The 21,555-nt window shown below is 39.3% G+C and overlaps 1 protein-coding gene across 2 annotated transcripts in view; it reads left to right on the top strand.

Moving 5' to 3' along the window:
* DAAM2 (dishevelled associated activator of morphogenesis 2) overlaps positions 1 to 21,555 on the top strand; it is a 161,430-nt gene that overhangs the window by 30,448 nt on the left and 109,427 nt on the right. For both annotated transcript variants that reach the window (XM_070932454.1, XM_070932453.1), the window contains exon 2: positions 10,517 to 10,722. In XM_070932454.1, the coding sequence (XP_070788555.1) occupies positions 10,549 to 10,722 (174 nt within the window). In that variant the 5' untranslated portion in view covers positions 10,517 to 10,548. The remainder of the gene's footprint in view (positions 1 to 10,516; positions 10,723 to 21,555) is intronic.

The raw sequence follows: 21,555 nt of genomic DNA, 5'->3' as shown, positions 1-21,555 counted from the left end.
ATATATTCCTCCGAACCACAACTTAACCATTTCTGCTTTCAACACAATATACAATTAATAGTATCTCAATTATTACAATTCCCTAGTTAAATACAGCTTTTTTTCCTTTGTGTTTTAAAATCTTGAAGTCTCCTCCTAAATTTCCCATTGTTTGCAGTTTTTCACCTACCTTTTTTGGGGAGGAAAAATAAAAATAAAAATAAATCTCTCTCTGCCTCATTTTGTCACGCTGCACCAAAGACCCTGGTTTCGGTTTCGTTTTCGTTTCTGAAGCTTAGCTAGGGGAAAAAAAAACTGCTTTACACTGATTGCCTGTAGGGCGGCCCTTTGAAGCCCCGGGCAAGAGTTTAAACAGTTTTTTTTTCTTCTAGCCATCAGCTGGGGCTCAAGAAAAATCGGGACTTTTTTGAAACGCCGCGGGACGCGGGACAAATTGCTCAAAAGCGGGACTGTCCCGCCAAAAGCGGGACGTCTGGTCACCTTACTTTTGACCGGTCTTCGCAGTTATGACTGGTCATCATTTATGCCCATTGTAGCATTCTTAACAACCATGTCACTCATTTCACAACTGCTTCTCTTCACCATGGTGACAAGATAGGGCAAAAACGTAAAATGTGAGGACAGTCGTAAGTTCGAGGACTGGTCAAAAGTGCGAGGACCAGTCAAAAATAACTTTTTCAGCCCTCTGAGTAGTCCATATGCATAAAAGGATACAGCAATAGAGAGGGATGAAGGAAGGGAAGGGAAATTAGAATAGGAGTGAAGGTAAGAGAGGGAGGAAGAGAGGAGGAGAAGGAGAAAGAGGAAGTAGGGAGAAGAAGGGGGGGGAAGAGAAAGTAAGTAAGAAAGAAAAGACAAAGGTGGTAGGTTTGAGGAGAAAGATTGCTATACAATAAAAAAGATGAAAGGGAAGAAAGCCAACCCCAAACAAATATAAAGATATTAAGATAAAGAATGAATTGTTAAACTTTAAAGAATAAAAGAGAACAAATAGGAATAAATAGCAATAATTAGAAACACACATACAAACGTACAACATATTTTCTTTGAACAGAGTATTTGGCCGGTCCACAAATTTAAACAGTTGTAGGAGGTTAGCAGCCACCCCTTTCCTAGAAGAATGAAATATTTTGGGAAATATTAAAAAGGCAGAATATTATATTTCCCTGGATGAGAAATGGAGAAGCATATTTTACAGACAAAGCAGCTCCCACCTTCCTGCCCCCCACCCTTTGTTAATGGGCCAGAGGCAGAAAGTCAATCCTTTGTCAAAGGACATTTGAAACACAATAGCAACAGAAACTAACACAATGGGCCCCATCAAGCCATGTGATCCTGACCACTATTAAAACATCTTTCCAAACAGTCTCCATGTTTCCAGTGTATTTTCCCCACTTGGAGCAGAACCCAGAAGGATATTTCTTCCAACACAATATTTAGTCATTTCAATTAAATTTACAATTTCTATATTTCCTTTTTACCATATTTATTCCTCAACTATTTTTTTTTAAAAAAAACAATATTGCCCTTCATCCTCATCTCTAATCTTAATCAAATTCAATTTTTCCCTTCTATTCTATATTATACCCCTTTGCATTGTCATCTATTTTTATATCCATCCTCACATTGGTTAATTATGTAATACAGTTGTTTAATACAAATTCAACATTTTAATATAAATCAATTAGTTATATAACTATCTTTTTTGTATATTTATCAATATGAACATGAATATTCCAATTATTTCCATGCAATCCAATTTCTTACAAATCAATTAATTATATTTACCAATAATAATAAACCAAATAATTTCCCCCATATATTCCTCCAAACCACAACTTAACCATTTCTGCTTTCAACACAATATACAATTAATAGTATCTCAATTATTACAATTCCCTAGTTAAATAGAGCTTTTTTTCTTTTGTGTTTTAAAATCTTGAACCTCCTCTTGCCCTAAATTTCCCATTGTTTGCAGTTTTGTACCTACCTTTTTTGGTGAGGAAAAAGAAAAAGAAATCTCTTTGCCTCATTTTGTCATGTTGCAGCTAAGACCCTGCTTTCGCTTTCTCTTTTCAGTATAGGTAGGGGGGAAAAAACTTGTTCCAGGAATTTACCTCTTTGCAGCTAGCTCTTTGAAGCCCCGTGGCAAGAATTTAAAGTTTTTTTCCCTCTAGCCATCAGCTGGGACTCCGGAGCAGCAATAGATTGGGAGTGGGCGGGGTAAGCGAACGGCGACCGGGCAATCCAGCAGAGGCAGAGGGTGAGTGAAGGCGGGGGAGGGGGCAAGAGAGGGCTTTGGCGACCCCTGGGAAATGGCCGTTCAACCCCCAAAAGGGTTGCGACCCCCAGGTTGAGAACCGCTGATCTAGTCCAACCCCCTGCTCATGCAGGACACCTGAGCTAGGGATTCGAACCGCTGAACTGCCAACCTTTCTGATCGACAACTGCTGACCTTTCTGATCAATGTTCTGAGCTAAGTCACAGCTAAATCACTTTTGCAGGCAAGAATAGGATGATCCAAAGCTGCTGAATTAATTGGAGAAGAGTCTGTAAATGGTGCTATCAAACAAAGCAAAATTGGACTTGTGTCCCATTTTGATTTTTCCTTAATGAGATTAGGGTCAGTTTTCATGAAATGAATGTGTAATATAAATTGGTGAAAAAAAAATATGTTTTTTCATTAGCTTTAATTTAATTTAATTAATTTAATATTTAAATTTATATACCGCCCTTCTCCCGAAGGACTCAGGGCGGTGAACAGCCATAGATAAAAAACATAGAATACAAAATTTAAAAACAATTTAAAACTATATTAAGCAATTTGGCCCAACAGTTAAAATCTCCCATTTAAAATTCAAATTAAAATTACACCATTGCAGAGTTAGGCCAGCCCGGCTTGATGAAATAAAAAAGTTTTAAGAGCCCGACGGAAAGTACGTAGATCCGGAATTTGTAAGCTAATATCCTGATCTGTGAAATAATTGTTTTTCTGAACATCACTTAATCTTCTCTCTTGCTTACAAATATATTCCCTTTCTTTCAGTGGATTTACCTAATTTTAAAATTCTCTATTTTGTTGAATGTGGGCTTTATGAGCAGTAGTGATATATGAATGAATATCTCAAGGAATACAGCTTTAGAGGTGTAACAGTCATTTACAGAAACAGTAGAGAAAGACTATGAAACAGTCTTTTGTTGGAATGAATATCTGAATAGTTTCAGGCTAAGCAATAGTACAATCAGGCTAACATATTTCTTCCTACAAAGCACAAGCCTTTGTAAAAAAAAAATAATGTGCTCATTGTTTCTTGAACACCTGAATTTCATTAGGTTTTAGGATCCACAGCTGATGATCCCCTCTTTTTCTCACACGCATACATTTGCCTGTAACTGTGAAAGTTTAGGAGGTTCTAGAAGTATGAATTAAGATTGCTGCAAACTACACAGACCGTGATTGCAAATTTTCAGCAGTGTTCATCACTGTGATTTCATCAATGGCCTCTCTTTTTATAAACTCCAGACACAATTATATGCCTAGGCTCAAGAGGTTAGAATTTTCCCTGTATAGAGCATGTTGCTTCCAAATGTGGAAGTGGCCTGGATGCTGGAAAAATTTGCAGCTTCTAAATATAGATTGTATAATGGAGAGGAATACATTACAACCTTTTACTGCTTTGCTGTTGGATAATTGCAAAGCTTCTGGGTCATCAGTAGATTTTGTCCAACACGTGGTCAGGAAAGTATTGCAGTAGAACTAACTAGTTGCAAGAACCTCATTCAAGAGGATTTTCCCATGGCCATCCTGTTGCCTTTGATTTAAACATAGAAATGAGTGTAAGGCTTTCTAAGTGTAGCTGTTTAGGATAACATGGAACCATCACTAGTTTCCCTGCTAGAAATGACCATTTGCTCTTTAAAAGCAGGTTGCTAAGGCCTTTTTATTACCAAACAGCAAGGAGGAGATTGGACAGCCATAACTTTTTTTCTGTGGTTACTTGGAATGGTTAATAAAAAAAAATAAGCTTCCCCCCCCCAGGACAGAGTTGTAGAAATCGGAGTTTTGAGATTGTCAGCTAGGAAATTTCTCAACTCACTGTAACTCTTCCAGCTTGTTCTGAACAAACCAGGGTGGCCAAGCATCAAGCAGTTCACCATATCTGAATGGTTTTATGTACTGTAGTATCTATTTGATTACTAAGCTGATACCTCCCCGTTGAGGAGGAATTGTTCATCTGTTCAGCGGATCTCTTGATGCAAAATAGCGAAATCAATTTTAGGCTGCATCAACAGAAGGGTAATTCTACATTATGGAAAAGAATTTTTCTACTTTATTCTGCTTAGGTCAAAGCTAGCTCCAATACTGTGCCGGCTTTGGTTTTATAAGGAGTCAGAAAGATTGGAACAATTCAGAAAATTACAACAAAAGATGATCAGGTATTAAAAACTAAGTGCTATGAAGTGAATGAAGGAGCTGTATAGCTTTAGCTTTGAGAAAAAGTTACAGGGGGCAAACAATAGCACTTTTTAAATCTATGAAAGGATATCACACAGAAGAAGATCAAAACCAATCTTTTATAGGATAGTATTTATAGTATAGGGCATCATTTAATGAATTGAATTGACAGGAAGTTAGATTTTAGTTAAAAGTAAAACAAAGCTTCCTAGAAGTACAAGTGGTCAAATAGTAAATCCAATTATCTAGAGAGATGATATCTTTTCCCCTGTCTTGGATATATTCAAGTAGAAGCTGGATAATCATCTTGTCAGAGACGGTTTACTTTGCATGCGTCCATTAAGCAGGAAATTGAATTTGGTGGCTCCCAACTCTATAATGCTGCTTTGGACTTCTATGAATATTTCTGATTAATAATACCATGTATATAGATTGTTCACCTGAGGTACTGACCATGGTGCTGTTTTTGGACACTTAGTTAATTATAGTAACAGGCAGAAAGTATCAGAGCTAGAAGGAGAGCATATTGCAGGGGTGTCCAACCTTAGCAAGTTTAAGACTTGTGGACGTCAATTCTTAGAATTCCATAGCCAGCCATGCAAGGAGTAAAAGTCCACAAGTTTTATAGTATCCATGGCTGGATACTCCTGGCATATAGGCTAAAAAACCCTAACCCCAATCTTCTGTTTCATGCAGTAAAGCAAAGCAGAATATCTGCTTGTAAATATGCTGGTCCATGGAATTAAGCGAAGTGAAATAAAATGAATAAAGAGTTAAGTATTACTACTGGATGAGAAAAAAACCCTCAATTTTATATCAGATTAGTGTATTGTGGCAGAGCAGCCTTGTCTAATGTGATGCTCTCATAAATGTTTAAAGAGCTTCCTTAATTCTTAATTCTCAACTGTAGCAAATGGTTTTTCTGGTGTGGAATTTTGGGACTTGTGGTCTTGACATAGTCAGACAACATTAGTTTGGGAAAGATTGAGCATTTAAAATGTTTTTTACATTTAATGTAAAAAACCTCCCCAAATGAGATCTTGATCTGTTTTTCCCAAAGCCTGGAAATGTGCACAGCCATTGCTTGCTGGTCATTCTGATTTACAGAATAATAGAATAACAGAATTGGAAGGGACCCTGGAGACCTTCTAGTCCAACCCCCTGCTCTGGCAGGAAACCCTATACCATTTCAGACAAATGGTTGTCCAATCTCTTCTTGAAAACTTCCAGTGTTTGGAGCATTCACAACTTCTGTAGGCAAGGTGTTCCACTGATTAATTCTAACTGTCAGGAAATTTCTCCTTAGTTCTAGGTTCTGATTAGTTTCCATCCACTGCTTTTTGTCCTGCCTTCAGATGCTTTGGAGAATAGGTTGACACCCCTCCGTCCCCTCTTCTTTGTGGCAGCCCCTTGGATATTGGAACACTGCTATTTGACTTTCATGCCTTTCTCTCCAACTTTATGTTTTATGCTTTTACATAATAATAACAAAGGCATAGTAATTTGCTTCTCGGGGGCTGTTTCAAAGTGGATGATCTCGCATGAAATCTTTTGCATTCATAAGAAGTGGGCTTAATAGTCACTATTAATTCTGGAGATCTAGTTACATTTTTAGATTCTTAGAATTTAGACCCCCTTTCTTTATTTTTCTTAAACCAGTCAGTTTTCACTAATATGGAAAGGAAAACATAAAATAGATTAAGAAGAAACATCAGGAACCAAACAATGATATTTCAATGGTCTTGGTTCTTTTTTAAGGGTTAGGGTGGCATATTTGGACTTTGCTGAATGCAGTTTGTTCGATGTTGTAACTTAGTTCTACAGCTACCATTGGAAAAGGTAATGTTTCTAGGGCACGTGCTTGGTCTTCACAAGGGCACAAGGCAGCCTTGTTCAGGCAAATAAACAACACAGTGTGTCTTAGGGCTGATTAAAGTGAATCAGTTACAGCAGCCTGCTGGACAAAACTCAGCTGTTGATGTAGCACTGAGTGGTTTTGTTCACCTGCCACCTTGTTCCCTTCTGCTCCGAGGAGCCAGTGTTTTGAAAGACAGCTTTAATTATTTACACTCAAAATGTAGTTTATTCTGCAGATTAAATGAAAAGGATGAAATGCTTGGGGGTGGGTGGGAGGAATAACACAAATAAACTCCAAGCTGCTGGACAACTAGTCCCTTAAAAGGACAAAATATGCAGGATCATGTGGACTGCACAGATCCTTCCTTTCAGACTCCTGGCAGGAGACTTCCTGTTTGGATGTAGGACTCACAGCCTGTGCAGTGTGCTAAGATCTAAGCATTTTCCCCTCCTTGGCTTTCTGCAGGCAGTTCAGACTTCTCATTCAAGAAACCTTTCAAGCACAGAGTTGCTCTCAGAATGTAAATTGGAAAAGATATATTAGGTGGCTATGCTGTCATCCAGCCTCCAAGTATCAGCCATAGACTTATGTAAAGCCATAGGTCTACTCAGAATTGCTGCAGGATAGTGATTAACTGGTGGCTAGTTGACCCAACAATGTGTAGTGATTAACTGCTGGCTAGTTGATCCAACAGCTTGCTGTTAACTAAGCATGATAGTCTATGATTGACTAGGCATTAATTTCTGCTAATTTCTTGTGGTCTGTTGTCAAGGGCAAGTTTATGGCAAGGAGGAAAGCATTCCTAAAGCACCTCTAAATTCTAAAAAACTATAATTCTTAATATTTGCTACCTTGGCTGCATTATTGGGGACTGGCTGATGATGTTGTCCCACTGTTTTTCAATGAAATTCCACAGAGCTCTTGTCTCTAGGAATTAAGAGTTAGGAATTAAGAGGGGTACACCACTCTGGAGGTTGCTTTTGGATTAGGAAGGACCCTACCTCTCTCCACATACTTCGTGTTCCCCTCTTTCCATCTTTGACAGTATTTATTACTGTTATTTTTTGCTTTATTATTTTAATGTGCAATAGTTTTAATGTTTGCAAGCCATCTAAAGTCATCCAGTCACCTAGTCACCCAGGAAAGATGGGTAGCATTTAAATTTAATAAACAAACTAAATTAATTAATTTGTAATTGACATTGGTTGGCTTACAGTTAATTTATTTGATTAATTAGTAAATTATAGGACAAGAAGGTTTGACCTACATATTTGTGGCCCTTATTTTAGGCACGGAAAGCAATGCCAACTACAATTAATTGTTTCTGTCCATATTTTACCAAAATTAAATTCTGGTAAACCACTAAAATAGCAGTGATTTTCATTGACAAATAATCTCTGTGTCTTGCTATTCAGTTTGACAGCTGAGGCCCAGCATTAAGCTGTTAGCTTTTAAATCTATATAACATTGCTGATTTTTAAACTTGTCCACCAGCTTGTTTCAACTGTTCCTAGTTAAATTTCTCTACATCATAGGGGTGCATGCCATGCAAAACAAAATATTTTTGAGTTTAATTGAAATCAGAAGCTCAAGTTTCCAGACTTTTGGAACTGTGACTGAGGAGGTATATAATGGAATAAACCATTGCTTATTGTTGCCAGGATTTTACTTATTGGTCATCACTCAAAAGATCCTCAATAGTTGTATTTTTTCCCTATCCTAGCTATTTTGCAGGACATCTTAGTCTTACAAATATGATTAATTCATAAATATTGTTTTCTGGTCCATTCACAGTTTTACATTTTGGACTTAAATTTAAGCAGTTTATTTAATACATTTTAAAGAATGCCCACCTACAAATAACTCCTGGCAGCTTAATTTAAAAAAAAAGCAAGAACAACAAAAAAGTAACAGATCATAAGTGCACAGAAGGGAAACTCTGTATAAGAATCAAACATCATAAAGGGTTCAGCCACCACTCTGCCCAGGACTCTGGGAGAGTACTCAAGAAACAATCAGAAATAGACAGTCCCACAGATAGCTAGGCTCTATGCCATTAAAGTCTGTATAGATGATAATCAGCATCTTCAAGGCACACAGACTAGTAGCCACTGCAGCTAATGGAGCAGTAGCATCACATGGATAGAATGTGTCATGAGCATCACTGCCTAATTACCAACATTTTCAATGGCAGTTCCATATGGAGTACATTGTAGTAGTCTTATTTCTGAGTGACTGGGTGACTACTGTATATCACGAGAGGATATGAAGGAACAGACATAACTGGTGCACTAGATGAATCTGTGTAAAGGCCCCCTTGGCCACAATGGCTTCCTGCTTTTAAGAAGGAATTATAAATCCAAGACAACCTCCTGACTGCACAACATAATCCCATTCGAGACTAATTTTGGAAAATCTCTAGAACTGGGAGCTCCAAATATCCACATCCACTTACTCTTGTCAGAAATGAGCCTGAGTCTGTTCCTCCCCATGCAGGCCCACACAGTCTCTACACATTGGGACAAAATCCTAATAGTATTGCTTGGTTGGGCCATGAAAGAGATGTGCAGTGGATATTGTCAGCATACTGATTATACTCACTCCAAACCAGCAAATAGCCTCACCCAGCAGTTTTATATAGCTGTTAAGCAAATAGAGTGCTGAGTTTGAGGCAGGCCACAAATGAGGGGCCAAAAGACTCAGTCTCTTCCCCCATCAATACCAACTGAGATCAAAGTACAAAGGAAGGAGGAGAACCTTCTGCATCATACCTTTACTGTAAATCCTCTCGTCTAGTTCAGAAGGCACCAGGAAGGATGCACCATCTCTCATCAGGCTCTGTCAGAGATCACTGAGAAGTATGATCAAAGCGATCTCTTTACTGTGCCCACTCAGGAAATGGATCCAGATAATCCATTTATTCCAGGATCCTTTAAATGCTGCTGCCTAACCACCTTTCCACAAAGGGAAAGCTGGAGACCAGATGTCCGGAATTGTTGGTTCATCTGTGGCTTTTTGAGGGGTACACCATTGCTTCTTTAAGTTCAAAGAAATACTCCCTCTCTTAAAGAAGCTGATATGACCACACTGACTTAACCATAGGTCATCTGCTAGATGTTTTTAACCACCCAGGAGAAATCTGAATCTAATAAGCAGATGACCAAGCTCACAGTCTGAAGAACCCTACCCACTTCATCAAGAGTCTTAGAATCAAACTTGATCCAGGTATTCCCACAAGACTCTGTTCCAGGAACAGGAAACCAGATCTGTCCAGTTGGAGTCCAATATTAAGTAAATCAGAGCAACTTTTTGCCAAATAATGAGAATATTCTTCATATTGGCCCAGTAGATACTGTGTTTCCCCGAAAATAAGACCCTGTCTTATATTTTTTTTGAACTCCGAAATAAGTGCTTGGCCTTATTTTTGGGGAGGTCTTATTATTTTGGGATGCGTGGAGCAAGATGGGGCTCCTCTTGCTGTCTTACCTGATTTCCAGCTCTGCGTTTAAATATTTTTGGGGAGGGCTTATTTTAGGAGGGAGGCTTATTTTAGCACATGCGCTCAAAAGCCCAATTGGGTTTATTATCAGGGGATATCTTATTTTCAGGGAAACAGGGTATTCCTATGGCGCATGCCCAACAAAGAACAAGTCAGCCTAAACAAGGACACCAGACAGCCATTAGTAAATGCAATAAGGGTTGTGAAATAATATTTTCCACTCTTATCAGTATAATATAATCCCAAATATGGTGTCTTTTTCATGTTTGATCGGACTCAGTCTTCCTCCAAAGATGTTCCAGGCATCTCTTTTGCAGTATATTGTATTATCTCTGGGTACTTCTTGGCTAGATCATATGTTTTTTTCTAACTTGTATCCAGTTCTGGCACATATATTATATAGTTATTTTTCTGTCCCAAATGAATGAAACTGTTCTGGGTTAAACAAACAAAGAAACAAAACCAGAATTGATTCACAGGGCTAAAAGCTGCTTAGTTTACTGCCTTATATTTTCCACTAAGATACCCCAGAAAAAGTCTTGCAAGACAGTGTTTATTAGTCATTTTATTATTTAACATTGCCTGTACCTCTTTAATTCTCATTTTTTTCAAAAGCTTGCTTAGATGCTGTAGTTATCGCAAAGCATTCATTCATGGACCTTCATTTGGAGTCTTTATAATGTTTCTTTTCCTTTCTCTGCAGATCATGACTGTTAGATAGCATCCCATATCACAATGACTATGGCTTCCCGAAAACGGAGTCGTCATGCTTTGGGGTTTCTTTGCTGCTTTGGGCGGAGTGATCTGCCTGAAATCAACCTCAAGGACAATAACCCTCTGCAGTTCTTGGAGTTCTCAGTGCCAATCCCACCAGCTGAAGAACTGAATGCAAGGTTCTCTGAGCTTGTGGTAAGTATATTTAATTTTCTGGGAGGAAACGTCTCAAATTTTATCTTGAGTATCTCTGTGTTGAAACCTGTTCGTTTAATATCTTCGAGTTAAAACTTGAAAGAAATTCCAACTTTCAACACACTTTGGGTATGTCTTGGCAGAAGAATATGGAAATTGAATGGCATTAGATGTAAAGGTACATACAAGTGTCACAGGCCAAGTCATCTTTGTAAAGATAGGAGTGGCAATCATCCAAACCTCATTTAGTATAACATATATATGTTATATTGTTATACCATTGTTAGTCATTCAGATTCACAAAGGCACTGATAATATGGAATTATTTGCTGACCTTTAAATTTGTGGAAAAATAAACACTTTTATCCCAGACTTGAAGTTCTCTATGTGGGTTTTTTCAGGGCAGAAAATGCCATGGAAAATGACTGCAGTATTCAGGACTGAATCTAAATGAAAAAAGAAAAAAGGCACAGGGGTTTATGACAGTGGTAGTCTGGAATAGAAACAAGGATTATAGGTTGCAGAATCTGCCTCCTAGGCGTCTGCTTGGAACAGATTGACAGTGGGCAGCTGCATTTGTATTGATTGGTTGTGCTGAGGTTTTAATTGAATCAGAAAATTCAATCGGAAAATGAAGTAGTGTAAATCAGTGACCTGGAAATGTTTGAAAGAGTTGTGTACATTTTTATTAGCAGTTCAACTCTGCAACCCACTGTTGTGCACCGTGAGGTGTGTGCGACTGTGCATGTTTGCTCTGTGATACGAGGCTGAGAAGGAGGAGAAGACTTAGCCGAACTGTGGAAGAGCTTTGCCCAAGATGTCTCATATATTCAGGGGCTAGCCTACACCTCTCCCAACTATGAGTTTGGTGGCGATCTAAGGAAACTTCTTCCAGCTCTTCAAGATCGACTTTAAGAGCGCCAAGAAGCCAAGAGCAAAAGTAGTGGTGGTGAGGGCAACGGGGCATGTGTGTGTGTAACTCCCTCCACAAGGAGTGTGAAGGGAGGCAGACACCATGCCTCTGAGGAAAAGAGGAGGCGCTGTCTGACTTTAAGAGTGCTGAGAAAAAGCCGAGAACAAAAGTAGCAGCAGCGGGGGTGACAGAGGTATGTGTGTGTGTGTCCCTCTGCAAGGACTTGGAGGCAGACACTGCGCCTCTGAGGAAAAGAGGTGGCGGCAAAGCCCTTGCTGTCACCTGGGAGGGGACCATGGAGGGACATGTCACATGCCCCTGTCACCCTTGCCACCACTACTTTTGCTCTCGGCTTCTTGGACTGGTGTCTGCCTCCCTTCTTGCTCCTTACTTCGGGAGCACCAAACCGGAGTAGGAAAGTGCGCATGGGAGCAAGAACGTGTGAAGTTGGCCACCATGGAGCGAGCGCCTTGGCTTCCCCTCTTGCTTCTCACAGTCACCCTGAGCTGAGCCAGTGCGGTTCTTTACTTGGGCAGCCCCGATGACCACAGCAGCAACAAGCAGTGCTGTAACAATGAGGTACAGTAAGATTTGGCGGTGCAGAAATTTTTCAGTAAAAAATAGTGCATCTCCAAGGGGCTTCTGGCAAAAAACAAAAAACCACCCCAAAACAAAACCCAGGCTTGCATTATTGTTTGGAGTTTGTTAAACATTTTTCCACCCCAGCCATGCATTTTCCAGTCTGGGCTGCTCGGCAGGCAGGCTTGGCAGGCAGGCTTTTATTTTGTCAGCCCAAGGTGCGGGGAGGTACATAGGAAATCGGTCTATCTCTGCAGCATCGGTCATGTGACTGAGTAGGTGTGGCCAACTCAATGTCACTCCCAGCAAGGTGCCGCCCCACCTTGCCGTGAGTGACGTCGAGTTGGGCACGCCCATTCAGTCACATGACCACCAAGCCATACCCACCAAAAAAGCCATGCCCACAGAACCGGTAGTAAAAAAATTTGAAACCCACCACTGAGCGAAACATCTTCAAAAAACAACAACAACAAGATAGTCTAGTTGCCTCTTATAAAAGCACCTTTGGGATAACCATGACCTGGATGGCTGACTATCTCCATAGACATTTCATTGTTGTGTGTATGAGTTTATTCAATCAGCTGAAAGCAAGCATAGAAATAAAGCATAATGGCAACAATCATTAAAATTATTCTAAGCACTTGGATAAGGATCTGATCTTACAAACTGGGTCATAAATTCCTCTTCATTAACCAGATTCTGTTGAACCATGTTTTGAGATTCCTTTAGGAAAGAGGAAAGTTAGAATTTAAAGAAAGTGCTTTATAACTGAATTAGTTTACTATGCTTATCTAGGCCTTGCCTTAAGGTAGGCTCTCAGATGGAAAGGAACTTCTTGAATTAGTGTTGACTTTCTTTTGGCCTTCTTGGAACAATGAAGAAAGGCCTCCCTATATATTAGAGGATGCTGGCAGGGTGTATCCGTACCCCAACAGTTGTGAATCTGGCCCATGGCCATAATTCTAGTGTGTCTTGGCTAGCTCCCCATTTTTCTCTGACATGAATCACATTATTTGTAGTGAAGTACTTTTGCAGTTGGTGGTCTGTGCAAAATGTGCCAAGCTGGTTGTATGTCTGCTGGCAGTGTGGGCTTTTCTAAGAGCATATGTTTTTCTTTGTGCAGATTTATTGACTGAAGAGGAAATAGAATTTGGAAGATTTGCTCCCCCACCTCCTTTCCCTAAACTTTCAAGGTGTTATAAATTGCCATAATTCTATGAAATTCTGATGTGGGTTTTCTGGAAGGCCTTCTGGAACATAATATAATAGGTGACAACATTTTAGTTTATAACATCCTTTGATATTGCAGATTTCACAAATTAAATGAAACATTTCCCTCATAGATTGAAACTCATGAAAGGAAAATACAAATATTGCAGATAAGAGTTGTTGTATGAGAATGTATTGTCAGCCAGAAGTTAACATAGAAAAGCAAACAAAGCTTCTGGGGAAAGGGACAATGGCAATAATAAAGGATAAAATCTAATTATAGACTATGGGATCCAATGCATTACAGCTCTACTCTGTTTACAGCATTTTATTTTTATTTTATTTTTAAATACAACCTTGGAAGTACAAGTACACAATAAATCTCTCCTAAAGTGAGGCATTGGCCAAACCATAATAAGTTTGTCAGGAATTCATCTTGATTTAGAACTTTTTCTCTAAGTCTTCTTTATTTTTATTGTCTCTCATGTTGAAGAAGTAGTTATTGTAAGTAACATGGGCTTCTTGTTTTACTTGTGCAATCTGCTCTGTAATTTATACAGAAGCCTAAACCATCCTCGTAGGCCTCTCATCCTCTGACAATGTATATTTTAATTAATGCTTGATTGCAGAATGATACAGAACTAAGAAGAGAAGAATTTTACTAGACATCCTGTGTTCCATTGGGACACTGTTTCGGAAATATTTCTTTACCAAAACAGAGAAACAGAATGACCAAGAACAGATTTAAAAAAAGCAATGGTAGCAAGGGCAACTTCCAACTTCCTGCTGGCTTCTTCATTGAGTTTCCTTGTGGGAATCTGGCAAGGAACATTGGAAATCTTCTCTTCCTTTCCCTGCAGGCAGGAAAGTGGCTGCTGCTGGGTGGGAGAGGGAGCAAGGGATTACAAGACTGGCTGGGAAACTGTCATGGAACATTGAAAATGAAGATCATATGACCCCAGGAGCAGCAGCCAGCTGCATTGAAGCAGACACAACTTCCCCAAATTTCATTCCCTCAGAAGTCACGGGTCCTGGATTTTGAACACATTCTGTAAATTGGCCCATTTGAGATACCTTAATTCAATAATACAACATCCAGTTATCGATCATATGGCAACAATAGCTTTATTCATCAAATTTAGGCACCACTACTCTCACTATCTAAGTGGCTCTGGGCAGATAAAAATTCATAAACTCATGTCAAAAATACAGTTAAAACAAAATAAAAATGGAATGACAACAAATAATAGCAAGGATAAACAATATTAAAAGGCAGAGGAAGCTTACTTACCCCCACTTTTTGGGAATATCTGGATAATTTGCATACTGCATAGGATTAAGTATTATTATCTTCAGATCCTGCCAGTTGTTTGACTCCATTTTTTGTCATTTTCATCTCTTATTTTTATAAAAGTGTACATACATATGCAACATGTGTGTATATGAAACCACTTTGGTGCAGTAGCTAAGGTGCTGGCCTAGAAACCAGTCACTCTGTCTCTCAACTCAGGCCAACCCACTTCACAAGGTTATTGTTGTGGTGAAAATAGGAGGCAGGATTATCTATGTTCACTGCCTTGGGATGACCAAATAAAAAAGGGCAGGATAAAAATATAATGATGTTGAAGATGATGATGAAAATGCCATTTATTGTAAATTCCAAAAGTAAATACTTAATGTCCAAAGGATTCTTGAAAATATGAGTTATTTAATCTTGTGCAAGTCACATATATAACAAGTCTGATGCAAAAAAATAAGACCGATAGACTGATTTTAGTGGTAGCCAAACTGTTGCTGTGATTCTGTGTCATCATCATTGGTCAAGTGACAAGGGTGGTGAAGTTCCTTAAACAACTTTTTAAAATTGTTTTAAAGACACCCCTCAATCTATTACTGTTTCATATCTATCTACCTATATATGTCAATCAATAAATCATTTCCAGGAGTTGAATAAATCCAAAAAAAATCAATACAAATTATAATAAGCATCCTGTGAAGCTGATTAGACAATTTAGAAAATATGCAAAAAAAGTAATTCTTCACATAGTGATAACTAATTTATAGAATCTACTACAAAATGTAGAGCTGCCACCAATTTGGAGAACTTTAAAAGGAATTGGACAAATTTATGGAATTCATAGGCCTTTCTGTTAGCTAAATTGAACTGATCTGCATGAAGTAAAAATTAAAATGACTTTTATCCATTCTTAACTTTTGTGCATGGAGAAATGCTTCAAAAATATTTGATGCAACAGCTAAATATAAAAATGGAAAACATAAAAATGGAAAAACCAACTGATGATGATCATAGGTTCAATTACGTGGCAAGGGTTGTCATTTCTAGAATGATTATTGTGGTGGTAGGGAGATACACATAAAACCACTTACTCATTAGGTTGCTTTATTTGCAAGATTGTGAACACATCCAGTATTCAGGATAATTATTCATTTCTTTAAATAGGGCTAAACCAGTAAAATATTTCTATCCAATGAGAAATTTCCCATCCACAAATCTATACCAGAAAGTTTCACCAGAGCTTTGAAATAGATGGATTTGAAACAGCTAAGGGAAGGGACAATTCACGTTTATTGCAGTTTTTTGTTCCTTTAGTGGCAAACCAGTCATATGACCTATTGCATTCCAGAATCTGGTGATCCCCCCCCCCACCCTCATTCTTCTCCAACACAGGAAGAATTTATTTAATTAACCTGAAATTATTCCTTTCTCAAATACAAACCTTGTATGACTGATTGATGGAAAGAAACAGGGAGAATGGTGTTTTTGTTAAGTTACTCCCATGTAATGAATTAATCACCCTTGTTTGCTGCTGAACAATACATCTACTTCCTCTAATTGTTGAGCAAATAGGAGTGCGAAAGTACATAGATTTGGCAGAAAGCCATCAGTTCCCTACTGAAGCAGATGTTATTCACTGAAGAGTATGAATGACGGTCCCATTCAATTGCATAACTATTTCTGGTTATCTTTGAGGCAGACTTTTGCAGCAACATACTGCAAGCAGTAATTTGTGATTCTGGATCTCTGGAGTGCAAGACTTTAATCTCTGCATCCCAGTGACTTAATCATGTTGATTGCATGGCTTTTTCTCAGAGAAAGGAGGTGGAAAGGGTGAGATGATCAGCTTTGCTGGTTTGGTTTTATCAAGGGTCCTTGGTGCTCTCTGACCTTGGTTGCTTTCTTGTAGATGTTTCAGTACCCAAACTAGGTAACATCATCAGGGCAGCTTGCAAAAACAACCAACTCAGAGAGCACCACGTACCCCTTATTTGAACCCCAAGCTACAAATATTCTCTTTTATCACTTTCATCACTCAGATACTGTAGATCTTTACTCAGGTGGCTGCAGATACCCTTCTTGGCCCTGAATAGTTCAGCAAAATCAATAAAAATACATTAGCAATTGATAAAGCTTCCTATCAGTCCACTTGCTGTATTTTAAAGTCAGTAATTTACTGCTAATTACACAGCATGAAGTGGTAAAGTGATAGGTCATATCATTACATATTTTAGTTGGAGGGACGCATTCATATCATAACTTATTTTTGAATTCCGTTGCATTTTTAAAGCTCCATCATATTTCCAGTTGCAGCATTGGAAAGATAAATGCACTGGCCACCTGTTTATTTACTTAAAACATTTATTATAGCCCAACCATCTTATAACCAACTCTGGGCGGTTCCCCAATCAAAAGTTACAAGAGCATAAAAGCCAATCTAAAACCATTAAAACTAAACACATTAAAAACAAAAACCTGGTGCCAAGTCAAACTTCTGATGTATAGTCACCTAATCTTATCCCAGTGCTTAGGCAAAAAGCCAAGCCTTCAAAGTTTTATGGGAAGCTAGGAGAGAAGAGGCCTGCTGGACTTTAGGGAGAAGAGTGTTCTAGAGGGCTGGGACTGCCACGGAAAAGGCACTCTTCCTAGTTCACATCGGATGGTTGTATTTAAGGGATGGGACTAGGAGTGTGCCCACCATATCTGACTGGGTAAGATGGGTAGATGTCAGTTGTAGAGATAACATGTGATAATCTCAGATAACTAATAAGTGGATTGCCTATAGCCATGATGGCGAACCTATGGCACATGTGCCAGAGGTGGCATGCAGAGCCCTCTCTATGGGCACGTGCACCATCATCTGTTGCTCTTTCAGTTTCCAGAGCTCACAAGTGTGCCGGCCAGCTGGTCTTCATGGGTGCCGGAGTGCCAGAAAATGGCCAAAAACCAGGCCATTTTCCAGGCCGTTTTCCAGGCCATTTCCAGGCCATTTTCAGGGCCGTTTTCAGGGCTGTTTTCTGGCAGTTTTCCAAGCCATTTTCCAGCCATTTTTCGGGCCTTTATCAGACCATTTTCAGGCCATTTTTAGGCAGTTTTTCAGGCCATTTTCAGGCCGTTTTTCGGGCCATTTTCAGGCCATTTTTGGGCTGTTTTCAGGTTGTTTTTCGAAACGGCCTGGAAAACGGCCCAGAAAACAGCCTGAAAAACAGCCAAAAAACCAGGCATGTGCATGCCGGCCAGCTGGGTTTTCGGTGCTCCGGTGTGCACACATGCACGTTCCGGTTTGGGCACTTGGTGCCGAAAAGGTTCACCATCACTGGCCTATAGACCTGGACTTTGTATATTCAAATACAATGAAATGTGGAAATAATTTATACAAAATGCAGTCAGTTAAAAAAAACAATAGTTCTATAAATGCATGAGAAACAGTCATGTACTTGAATTGCATTAGATAACTGTATAGAATTATAATTATTTACTTCTAAAATAATGTACTTTTTTTTTCTTTTTCATTTTTTGTCACTGCAGGTGTTTATATTTTTAAGAATCCATGTTTCAAACCAATTGCTTTTTCCATGGAATGGGAATGCAATGCATGCTTTATAGTGGCCATTAACCTATGCAGTCATTTTAGGGGTAAACTGAATTTTGGCTGGCTTCTTTAGTGTTTGTGGACAAAGGAACATATCCCTGTAGCCAAGCCATAATTCACATATACTAAATGAAACAAGGCAGGCTTCAGCAGAGACAAAAGCTGAGCCAGCAAAATGAACAATTATCCATCTTTCAGCATGTTGCTTGTTTTCTCAGAACTGAATTCTCTCTCTCTCTCTCTCTCTTTCTCTCTCTCTCTTTCTCTCTCTCTCTCTCTCTCTGTCTCTCTCTCTCTCTCTCTCTCTCTCACACACACACACACACACACACACAAGCAATAGCACTTAGACTTATATACCGCTTCACAGTGCTGTTACAGCCCTCTCTAAGCGGTTTACAGAGTTAGCATATTGCGCCCAACAATCTGGGTCCTCATTTTACCTGACCTCGGAAGGATGGAAGGCTGAGTCAACCTTGAGCCAGTGAGAATCGAACTGCCAAATTGCTGGCAGCCAGCAGTCAGTCAGCAGAAGTAGCCTGCAGTACTACATTCTAACCATTGCGCCACCATGGCTCATTTGCTCACTCTGTCTCTATCTATCTATCTATCTATCTATCTATCTATCTATCTATCTATCTATCTATCTATCTATCTACAGTACTTTTTAGTGAGTCTTACTTTTGGATAAACATAATGTGCTCCCTCATGTTGCTCAATATGAGGGGGAACTGTAATGTACTACTAGGAATTAAATGGTAATTGTTTTCTCCAGCCAAGTATATGAAATTACATGATCAAAATCTGAGCATTTGTGTTCCTTGATGATTTGGCGACTCTGCAAGGTATAGATTGGCCTTTCTAATAATTTTCATGACATGACCTCCCCTGCTTCTGCTGACGCTTTTATGTGATGTTGTTAAGGACAATTCAAGGTTAGCCAGAGGTTGGTTCTAGAGCCAGAGGTTTGCTCTGCAACATTATTTGGAAAATAGGAAGCATGATAGGAAGGGAATTGCTGAGGAAATGTGAGGGTGACACAAATGCTCTGCTTTGGAAATGCAGGCTGCTTTTGGCCCAGGGCCCTTGCTGTAGTGAGATTATTGTCTTTCCTGGCCCATGTTCCATGGCATGAGACAGCCAACTTTTGTGTGGAACAGGAAGTGATCAGAAAGGTGTGTGCCTTTGTATTTTGGCTAAAGCTGAAGTCCAAATTGCTGTATTTCCTTCTGAGTGCATCAGAGCTTAATAGCTGAATAGAAAAAATACATTAAAAAGGAAAATAAATTGGGTGGGAAGCCGGAAAAGTAGCAGCTCTTTTTTAACCATTCCCAAATCTAGCTTCTCTGAGTGGCCCTGGAAAACAAAGACCGGAGAGGGAAGGAGTAGAGAAAGTAAGAGCAGGGGAAAAGAAAAATGAAGAGTGGGCATGCTGGTTTTTGGTGGAATCAACTGATGTTCTGACAGAAACAATCAAAAGGCTTCCGTTGAACTCAACAAACTAGGCTCCATTCCATGTCTTCCAAATTCAGCAGTAGCTCTGCTGTCAAAAAAGTTGAGTTGGACAATGAGTACAGTAGCAAGTAAAAGACAAGGGCTGTTCTATTGCTGAATATGTCAGAAAATTCCTCCTTTTGAGTCTAGAGCCTAGTTGTTGGTCTATTTTGAACCAGAAATAATGAACAGCCTTAAGTGGTAGGCCATCTATTTCTTTGTGCCTAAATTTTGTGAAACTATCTGAAAAAGATGGAGGCAGAAAGGATTGGATGGTGGAACATCCTCAACCAACATGAAATAACGGCTTGTGTTAACTTTAGATCTGATTTAGATGTAATTGTTTATATTGCATATTTTCTTGCTCATATTAATATCAGGCAGCCACTTTTTATGTGTAATAATTTTCTTAAATGTTTTTAGAAGCAGCTCCACATAAACTGCACTTTAACAATCTAGTTTGGAACTAATTCGTGATATGGTTGAAAGCTAATCAGCGTTCAGATAAGGGACACTGAAGAAAATCCATGTCTGTAACCCGGACTGGACAGTTTTTAAAAAATCCAGAAAAAGGTAATGCAATTCATTTCCATATCATTGTCAAGAAAAATGCATAGTTGTATCCGAGTGATCATCAGGAGTGGAGCAGTGTGTAATTCAATTTTTTTTACTACTGTTTCTGTGGGCGTGGCTTGGTGGGCATGGTGTGGCTTGGGCGTGGCAGGGGAAGGATACTGCAAAACCTCCATTCCCACCCCACTCTGAGCCAGCCAGAGGTGATATTTGCCAATTCTCCGAACTACTCAAAATTTCCACTACCGGTTCTTCAGAACCTGCTGAATAGCACCCCTGGAGTGGAGGTAGATTTCAGCTTTGCTTGAGGCTAGGGATGGCTACAGTGTATACTTTGCAGTCCTGGGGAAAAACCTATTTTTGCCCTTTGCCACCATACTTCCTTTTCTAGGAGCATAGAAGAATCTTCAGGCACAGCGTAACTCCATTGAAGACTTCTCCTGCTTCACTGAATAAATTGGTTGATTTTAAGGTAGAGGGAAATCTCCACAACTAAGTGTTGGAGGCAGCTTAAGTCTCATAATATTTTTGACAGAAAATAGTGAGAAGAAAGCTCCTGGAGGAAAGAGCTCAGAAGCCTTATGGAGAAGGCCATATTTACTGTGCCTACCATTTCTAGGCAATGACAGTTTTTGAACAAAGAAAGCTTTGCACTTAATGTTGCAGCAGTTCAGCTTGGATGAGGCCAAAAGAATGTGTGAACTTGGCTAAAGCTACTTTCTCAAGGATGGAATGCAGCTATTGCATCAGCCAAACGCTTTCTAGGACATAGCTGCAAGTCCGGGTCCTAAAGAGCCTTCCAAATGCATCTTTTCCTGGTGAGAAAATTATTTCATTTGGAGAATAGTTACTGGCTTTCTTAATAAAAGTAGGCAGAAATTTCCTTTGTTCATAGAAAAGGAGAAACTTTGCTTTGTGCTCAGATAAATAAATGTCCCAACATTCTGGCTGGCTGTCCAAACCTACAGCCAGACTGAGCCCTGATAATACTCTCTGCCTGAATGTTTGAAACATGAAAGATGTTTTAGCAGAGATGAAAACCTCACAGGCTTGCCTCCAAAAAAAGCAGGTGATTAGTGCAGAAAAAAGAAGAAAAAAGGAAGTTGGAACAGAAGTGTGGGTGTGTTGCTGGCAAGAACATTGCATTTATAGCCAGCATTAAAATTGCCTCCAAGC

The sequence above is a fragment of the Pituophis catenifer genome, unplaced genomic scaffold (genome assembly GCF_029215685.1).
Source record: "Pituophis catenifer annectens isolate HBS135680 unplaced genomic scaffold, rPitCat1.0.hap2 SCAF_1, whole genome shotgun sequence".
NCBI classification, from domain to species: domain Eukaryota; kingdom Metazoa; phylum Chordata; class Lepidosauria; order Squamata; family Colubridae; genus Pituophis; species Pituophis catenifer.
Note: the sequence above shows the minus strand (reverse complement) of the source record. Positions and strands in the feature narration are given on the sequence as shown.